Below are 9,217 nucleotides of genomic sequence, written 5' to 3' on the forward strand. Positions count from 1 at the left end.
CAAAGTGCTGGGATTACAAGTGTGAGCAACCGCGCCCAGCCAAGGGTTTCAGGGTTTGAAGTCTCATGTAGGCCTCAGTGTCACTCCCGTGGTTGTCCCTGAGAGCGCATCAGAGAGGTGCTGTGACCTGGATCACACAGTCCCCCTCAGTGGGGGTTGGGGTAAGGGATAGTATGTTTAATTATGTAAGTAATTACAGACTCATTGTCAAGTTCAAAGTAATGGATACAAGCTAAGTCTGCTAGGCGAAGTGGCTCATGCCTGTAATCCTAGCACTTTGGGAGGCCGAGGCGGGTGGATCACCTGAGGTTGGGAGTTCGAGACCAGCCTGAGCAACACGGTGAAACCCCGTCTTTACTAAAAATACAAAATTAGCCGGGTGTGGTGGCGCGTGCCTGTAATCCCAGGGACTTGGGAAGTTGAGGTGGAAAGATCATCTGAGCCCAGGGAGGTGGAGACTGCAGTGAGCCACGTTCATGCCACTGCACTCCAGCCTAGGTGACAGAGAAACCCTGTCCCAAAATGATAATTCTCCATATTGGGCTTCCCACAGGGGGATCTTGGGGGGGCTGCAGCTCAGGTGACTCCCATCTTGTCACTAGCCAGGTGACCCCTTCATTCTGGAGCCTTAGCTCTGAACGCCCCAGGTGGGGGTGCCCTTTCAGACGCCCCTTTTCAATTTCAAAGGCTCTGATTCTAGATCTTGAAGCCGGATGCGGCCCTGGCACCAGCTTCAGTTTCCACTGTGAAGGACGGAGGTCTCCCAGGCCCAGCCCAGGCAGCCAAGCCCATCCTGGAATCGGAACACACTGAGCACATTTTGTAGGGTGGCACCTTTTTATCCAAGTTACTCGCTACACATCAGTGTTTAAAGAGAAAAAAGTGACCTTTCATTTTTTTTGTTTTCTTGAAACTTGAGGAAACAGGATACATAATACTGATTTTTTTTTTCCTTATAACTAAATGCATGTCTGCGGCGCGGTAGAGGTGTCTTTTTTTCATGCTATTTGGGGAAAGTGTGCTGCTTTTTGGAGATGGACTGGAATGTCTGGTTTCTGTCCCTAGGCCCTGTTTTCTATAGAAGGTGCCGTGGTGAGATCCAGGGCCACTCCTTCCTGTCACTGTCACAAGGTTGTGATAGTGTATACTTTGAGCTAAAGGGCTCTTTGTGAGCCTCCAAAAAATAACAACTCATATTTATTGAGCACTCACTCATGAGTACTGTACCTGATTTAGCTCATTTAATCTTCACAGCAACCCCAGGAGGTAGATTTTACTGAGGAGGAAACTGAGGCGCAGAGAAGCTAGCTGCTTCCCCAGGAGTAGCCCATGTATGAGTGAAGCTGGGCAGGCTGGCCCCAGAGCCCAAGCCCCCTACCCCTGCTGCAGCTGACGTTTCAGGGATGACTGTGTCAAGGGCCCTGATCCCCTTTACTCTTCTGGCAGGAAAGGAGAGAGTGCTTCCCTTACACTGTCACCCTTACAACTTTTTTTTTTTTTTTTGAGATGGAGTCTCACTCTGTCACCTAGGCTGGAGTGTAGTGGTGATCTCGGCCCACTGCAGCCCCCGCCTCCTGGGTTCAAATGATTCTCCTGCCTCAGCCTCCTGAGTAGCTGGGACTACAGGTGCATGCTACCACGCCCGGCTATTTTTTTGTATTTTTTTAGTAGAGATGGGGTTTCACCGTGTTAGCTAGGATGGTCTCGGTTTTCTGACCTCATGATCTGCCCTCTTTGGCCTCCCAAAGTGCTGGGATTACAGGCGTGAACCACCGTGCCCGGCCTCTTACAACTTTACTGTACAAATGTCCCCCAACTTTGATTTGATTCGGTTGAGGATTCTTCACTGTATAGTAGTGCAAGCATGGCACACAATTGGTTGAAACCACGCTTTGAATACCCACCTGCACATCCATATTCTGCTCTTCACTGTCAGAGGCGGAGGCTGCAGTGAGCCGAGATCACGCCACTGCACTCCAGCCTGAGCAACCGAGCAAGGCTCCCTCTTGAAGAAATAAAAAAAAACGAAATTCCTTTCTTTCTTCCCTCTCCCCTTTGGTGCTTCTCCCCTCTCCTCCCTTCTCTAAATCTCCCTGCCTTCCCTCTTTTTTCCTAGCTAATTCTCCATCACTTATGGGAAGCGAATCGACCCACCCATCCAAAATGAGCAGTTTTGGACACGTGCAGGTTCCTAACAGCGGGCTCTGGAGCCTGGGCTTCCCCAGACAGGTGGTGAAGGAGTCATGATATTGGGCATTGTGTACTTTGAGCTTCTTGGAATATAGCCTGGGCAATATAAAATCTAAAAAATTAGCCGGGAGTGGTGGCGTGCGCCTGTAGTCCTAGCTACTTGGGAGACTGATGTGAGAGGATCACCTGAGCCTGGGAGGTGGAGACTGCTGTGAGCCATGCATGACCTGGCCACTGTACCACTGTACTCCGGGCTGAGTGGCAAAGCAAGACTCTGTCTCAAAAAAAAAATAAAAATAAAAAATATACCTTGAAGAAAAACATCAAATAGCTCCATTTCATATATATATATATATACACACATACACACACACATTTTTTTTTTTGAGATGGAGTTTTTCGCTGTTGTCGCCCAGGTTGGAGTGTAATGGTGCTGTCTTGGCTCACTGCAAACTCCTCCTCCCAGGTTTAAGCAATGTTCCTGCCTCAGCTGCCCGAGTAGCTGGATTACAGGTGCACACCCCATACCTGGCTAACTTTTTTGAAACGGGGTAGAGACAGGGTTTCACCATGTTAGGCTGGTCTTGAACTCCTGACCTCGTGATCTGCCCGCCTTGGCCTCCCAAAGTGCTGGGATTACAGGTGTAAGCCACCGCGCCTGGCCCATTTCATACATTTAAAAAATTTTTATTGTTAATTTATTTTTAGAGAGGGGGTCTCGCCATATTGGCCAGGCTGGTCTTGAACTGGGCTCGTGCGACCTGCCCGCCTTGGCCTCCTGAAGGGCTGTGATGACAGCACAGCCGTGTCTGCAGATCTCTGGCTTCAATTTTTCAGGGCTGCCAGGTCCACGCGGGGGTGTATGTGGGATGCATCCCTAGAAATCAAAGGTCATGTGTGTGTGTGACTGGTGGATGCTGATTGTCACACTACCCTCCAGAAAGGCAGCAACATGTGCAGTCCACTGTGGCGTCCTGAGCTGTGAGTGGCCTCTGGTCTCCTCCCTTCTAAGGCTGTTGATTGTGTTAAGCAGTTTTTATGGAGCCCCTGCTAGGTGGCAGGAAATGGGCAGTAGTGTATCTTTTCGCCCGGCTGTTTCTGCAAGGCTCAGAGGTGAGCTGGTTGTTCTGCCTCACAGCAGGGGCCGAGCAGGGGGTGGAACTGAGGTCCAGCCTGGCTGCAGGCTCAGGCCGTTTCCTGCTGGGTTGCACTGGAGTTGTGTGTGCTCCAAGGGCTTTGCGTCACCCCACCCTCATGGTCCAGGGCCAGGCTGTGACTGGGCGGGCTGCAGGTAGAAGACTGGACCAGGGTTTTCTAGCTGGGCCCACTCAGCCGGCCCTCCCTGTGACCCCAGCGTGGCCCCTGACCCTCTTGGTTTGCCTGCCTGTGAAACGGGAAGTGTCAGATCCCACCTGCCTGGCTTTGACAGGACTGGGTGAGATCATGAGAGTCTGAGGGTCCCTACCGGGAGTTCAACCCCACCCTCAGGTCCAGCCCCCCCCACCCCTGCCCCCCACCCCTGCCCTGACACTCCTGCAGCCTCAGCCCTTGAACACCTGCTGAGGACTGTGCAGGACACAGCTCTACTTGCTTGTGCTTTTGCGCAACCCGGGAGGGGCTTGGGAGGTAGATGGCGTTTCCCCATCTTCCAGATGAGCCACAGGCGAGCTGTTGAGTGCAGAGCTGTTCACCAAATGCTGGCTGCTCTGTCCAGAACCTGCCCTCCCTCCCGCTCTGAGCCCTGCAGGTACCCTCAAGGCCGTGGGTGTGGCGCTCTCTTCTGCACACATTAGATTTGCATCCTAACCTCTTAGGGTAACACAGGGCTTCTGACTGGCGCCTGGTCTTTCCACTGGTGAGTGTGTGGGAGGCAAAGTGTGGGCTGTAGCCTGGGTGGGGACACATGGCTAGGTGTGTCTTCCTTCACCAAAGAAGGGTTTCAACTACTCATTTGCAAGTTTGCTGGAAAAAAAAGATAATAAAAACTAGTCCAGTTTCCTGTATCTGCAGCTGCAGTGACCTCACAGGGCGTCCTCTGGGAGTAGATTGCCTCCATGTCTTCAGTCAACAAACGTATGTCTGCTCTATGCCAGGCCTTGGGCTGAGAACCAGAAACTGATAAGAGCAGCAGCTCCCCTCTTAGGGGTTTACTCTGTGCCGGATCATTTCATCCCCGCAATAGCCCTGTACAGTAGGTGTTACTAGTATCTCCATTCTAATTTTTTTTTTTTTCTTTCTGAGATGGAGTCTTGCCCTGTTGCCCAGCCTAGAGTGCAGTGACGCAGTCTTAGCTCACTGCAACTTCCGCCTCCCGGGTTCAAGCAGTTCTCCTGTCTCAGCCTCCCGAGTAGCTGGGATTAAAGGTGCCCGCCACCATGCCCAGCTAATTTTTGTATTTTTAGTAGAGACGGGGTTTCACAATGTTGACCAGACTGGTCTTGAACTCCTGACCTCATGATCTGCCCGCCTTGGCCTCCCAAAGTACTGGGACTACAGGCAGAGCCATCTTTATTTTAGAATTAAGGAAACAGAGGTCAGCTAACTTGCCCAGGGACACCCAACAGCCCAGCTGCAGAGCCCACACTCCAGCCCGCCACAGGTACGAAACTGAGCAGCAGCTAGTGTAGTCAGCTGGAGCCAGAGGGGAGCAGAGACACGCAGACTCTGAGGGTCCAATAAGGTGATGCCTAAATCGGCCAGGCTCATACTCATAATCTCCGTGCTTTGGGAGGCCCAGGTGGGAGTTGAAGCCAGGAGTTCCGAGACAAGCCTGGGCCACAAAGCAAGACCCTGTCTCTACAACAATTATATACAAATTAGCCATGTGCATGGTACATACCTGTCCAGTTACCCTGGAGGCTGAGGTAGGAGGATTGCCTGAGCCCAGGAATTTGAGGCTTTAGTGAGCCATGATCAGGCCACCGCGCTCCAGCCTGGGCAAAAGAGTGAGACCCTATATGTGAAAAAAATAATAATAAAATTTAATTTTTATAAAAGGGCTAATAGGCATAGGCATGGGCCAGTCTGAGGTTGGCTGGTGAGCTCTGCACATTTGAAGACTTGGAGGCATGGCAGGACCAGGCCACCATCCGTGGAAAGCATACTTATCTTGAGTGTGGTTAGGGTGGGAACCAAGATTGGGGTGGCAGGGCCACAGGGGGAGAGCCTGTTAGTGGATGTGGCACAACCCCCCCTTTTTTTTTTTTTTTTTGAGACAAGTCTTGTTCTGTTGCCCAGGCTGGAGTGCGATGTCGCAGTCTCAGCTCACTGCAACTTTCGCCTTCCAGATTCAAGTGATTCTCCTGCCTCAGCCTCCCGAGTAGCTGGGATTACAGGCGAGCGCCACCACACCCGGCTAATTTTTGTATTTTTAGTGGAGATGGCGTTTCACCACGTTAGGCAGGCTAGTCTCAAACTCCTAAGCTCAGGTGATCCACCTGCCTCCACCTCTCAAAGTGCTGGGATTACAGGCGTGAGTTGCACAGGCCAGGTCTAGGGAGCCGAACAGAGCAGTGACAGGGTCAGGGTTGAGGCTGCTACCTTGAGATTAGGTTGGAGAGAGCTCCACTGAAGGCTGGAGACCAGTAAGGCATTCAGCACAGGTGCCAGGTAAGAGCTGACCAGGACTGGGCTTCCCTTGGGCTGGTGGGGTGGCCAGGAGAGACCACAGCTGTAAGGACCCTCCTGGGCAGGCCCCCCACCCTCCACTCCCTGGCTCAACACTGAGTTTTCCCATGCAGATCTGGGCCCCAAGGCCAGCCTTGGCCTGGTTGGTGATAGGATCTTCGCCATTCATATCAAGCCAATCTTAGGGCCTGGGCCTAGAGGCCGGGGGTTAAAGGCTCAGATTAGGTCACTTCTTTGATGTGGTAGAGGGTAATGGGTATTTAATGAGTTAATCCAAAGTGCTGTAATCCCAGTACTTTGGGAGGCTGAGGTGGGCGGATCACTTGAGGTCAGGAGTTGAGACCAGCCTGGCCAACATGTCGACACCCCGTCTGTACTAAAAACAGAAAAATTAGCCGGGCATGGTGGCGCGCGCCTGTAGTGCCAGGTACTTGGGAGTCTGAGGCAGAGAATCACTTGAACCTGGGAGGCGGAGGTTGCAGCTGAGCTGAGATCACGCCGTTGCACTCCAGACTGGACAACAGAGTGACACTGTCTCAAAAAACAAACAAACAAAAAACACTACCACCAACAAAAACACAAGAGATGGGGAAACCAAGACTGGGGCAGGAAGGATTGGGTCAGCGTATTAATCTAAGGTGAGACGTGGTCCTGGGTCTACTCAGATGGGGATGTTGGCGGGCTGGGGAGCTTGAAAGGGTCTTGAAGGCAGAGCGTGGGTGACTGACTCCTCAGGTAGACCCGGCCTACTCTCTGCTGTAGACCCTGGACAGCGTAGCCAGGAAAATAGGAAGTGGCTGGGGGCTTCTTCCTGTCTGGCGCCTGAGGATTCTGGGAATGCCTGCTGGGTAAGGGGGCTGTTGGGACAGTGGCTCAAGGCAAGGCTCAGTGCAGCTTACAGCTCAGCTCACAGTGAGCTGAGGTTCCACTGTCGTTCTCACTTTGCGGGGCATGGAGGTACTGGGGTCTCCACAGGAGCACAGAGCAGGAGACTGCCTTTTCGAGGGGTAGGGGAAGGGGGGGAAAGCAAACAAGGGCTGGAGCTGCTTTCCTAGGGAAATGTCCTTTGCATAGACACCCAAGGCAGCCGGAAGTTCTGGACGCAGTTCTTTTAATGCCACCTTAACACACACAGTGCTGGCAGTCTATACAATGTAAACATCCCATCTGTGACATTTTATTTTTTCTTCTGGAATCAGAATCTAGCTCTGCCTCCCAGATTCAAGTTGGGATTCCAGGCATGCGCCACCACACCTGACTAATTTTGTATTTTTATTAGAGGCGGGGTTTTACCATGTTGGCCAGGCTGGTCTCAAACTCCTGACCTCAGGTGTTCCGCCCACTTCAGCCTCTCAAAGTGCTGGGATTACAGGCGTGAGCCACCGCACCCAGTCCATCCATCTCCCTTGAATGCTGAAAGCAAGTTGTGATCACATACCTGTGCCTAGGCCTGCGGGAGGGCGGCCCTGTGGGTCCTGCCTGCTGTCAGTTCTCCCTTGCGTGGGGGGCAGGGAGACTTGGAGCTCTGTCCCTTCTTGGCTTAGTCATGAACTTCTCTAAGTCTCAGTGTCCTGTGTGAACAAACAGTTCAGTGAGATAGTGGGAGGGCAGAGTGTTCTATCAGCAGGCATGGGGAATTGAAAATTAAGAACACCTAGGGTATTATGGTAAGAAAATAATGAGTTGAAGCATAAAGGTAATGGTTAGTGCCAGCTTCCTCCCAGCGTGCCAGGCCCTGTTCAAAGTACATGAAGGAGTTCCTTATTTCGTCTTCCCAATAGCCCAGGGCAGGGCTCCCAGACCATGAAATCCATTTCACAGATGAAGAAACTGACACACTGGTGCTAACTGCCAGAGCTGGGCTTTGAACTAGGCCATTAGATTCCTGTGCCACAGTCATTGTCGTTATCATCGTCTAGATCGAAGACTGTTGGGTACACTGTGGGGTAAATGTGGGGTACATGATAGTGAATCGGGTCGCAGAACTCTTCTCTGCCATCAGGATGAAACATTTATTGACGTGGGAATTTGCAATGATCACAGTTAGGAAGGCCTTTGGTGGCAAAGAACAGGAAACTCAATGAATGGCGATGAGGACACATTTGGGTTCGTTTTTCTTTTTTTTTTTTTTGAGACGGAGTCTCGCTCTGTCGCCCAGGCTGGAGTGCAGTGGCCGGATCTCAGCTCACTGCAAGCTCCGCCTCCCAGGTTGACACCATTCTCCTGCCTCAGCCTCCCGAGTAGCTGGGACGACAGGCGCCCGCCACCTTGCCCAGCTAGTTTTTTGTATTTTTTAGTAGAGATGGGGTTTACCGTGTTAGCCAAGATGGTCTCAATCTCCTGACCTCGTGATCCGCCCGTCTCGGCCTCCCAAGGTGCTGGGATTACAGGCTTGAGCCACCACGCCCGGCCTTGGGTTCATTTTTCTTACAAACAGTTGGAGGAGGTAGCTTAGGAATCATCTCCAAGTCCCTCCCTTCCAAGAACAGAGATGCTGGGCGATTTACCCAGAGGCACACAGCATGTAGCGGGATTCATGCCTGCACAAGCTGGGGCTGGGGGATATTGACAGCTTTAGCGGATCAAAAGAGCGGGTGAGTAGGGCTATGCAATCTGGGGGTCATCCTGTGAGAGAGCCCCTAGACCGCTCAGTTCTGAGGGGTCCAGCCATATGCCGTCTTTTTGCCCCACAGGAGAAATGTCTGGAGTAAGACCCATCTCCAGAGACATCTTGATGGAGACCCTCCTGTATGAGCAGCTCCTGGAACCCCTAACCATGGAGGTTCTTGGTGTGACTGACCCTGAAGAGGACCTGGACCCTATGGAGGACTTCGATCCTTTGGAGTGTATGGAGGACAGGTAGGCAGCCATGGCCTGCCCCACCCCATGCCTGATAGTGACTTCAGGGGTGGCCGGATGAGCAGACCTTCTGTGACTGGGGGAGCACTGCAGATGCCGCCCAGGCAGGGCCCCCGAGAGGAAGATTCCCTAGATGTGGGCATGGAGGCTTCTGCCCTAGGAGTGGCTTCACTTTGCTGTCCCACCCTCCCCTGACACCAGCTCACAGACCCCTGGACAGCCACCATGTTCACAGTCCCAAGATGGACCTGGGGCCACTGGCTGTCAAAATGGCACAGTGTTTGGGCCTCAGGGAGCTAGACAGGCCAAGCCCTTAGCGACCTGCTGAGTATATCAAGGCCTCTTGAAGGAGATGGCTCTGTTGCCAGAAAGGGGACCTGATCCAGATCCCAAAAGAGGGTTCTTGGATCTCAAGCAAGAAGGAATTTGGGCCACACGCAGTGGCTCGCACCTGTAATCCCAGCACTTTGGGAGGCTGAGGCAGGTGGATCACTTGAGGTCAGGAGTTCTAGACCAGCCTGGTCAACATGGCAAAACCCTG

General features: G+C 52.4%; 1 protein-coding gene across 1 annotated transcript in view; it reads left to right on the forward strand.

The window, feature by feature from the left end:
• The first annotated feature begins 8,507 nt into the window (after positions 1-8,507).
• The window catches only part of BIK (BCL2-interacting killer (apoptosis-inducing)), a 6,301-nt gene continuing 5,591 nt past the window's right edge, over positions 8,508-9,217 (forward strand). Inside the window, exon 1 of the mRNA XM_011945143.1 lies at positions 8,508-8,676. Coding sequence (XP_011800533.1) covers positions 8,516-8,676 — 161 coding nt within the window. The 5' untranslated portion in view covers positions 8,508-8,515. The remainder of the gene's footprint in view (positions 8,677-9,217) is intronic.

This window comes from Colobus angolensis, unplaced genomic scaffold (assembly GCF_000951035.1).
Source record: "Colobus angolensis palliatus isolate OR3802 unplaced genomic scaffold, Cang.pa_1.0 Scaffold239, whole genome shotgun sequence".
NCBI lineage: Eukaryota > Metazoa > Chordata > Mammalia > Primates > Cercopithecidae > Colobus > Colobus angolensis.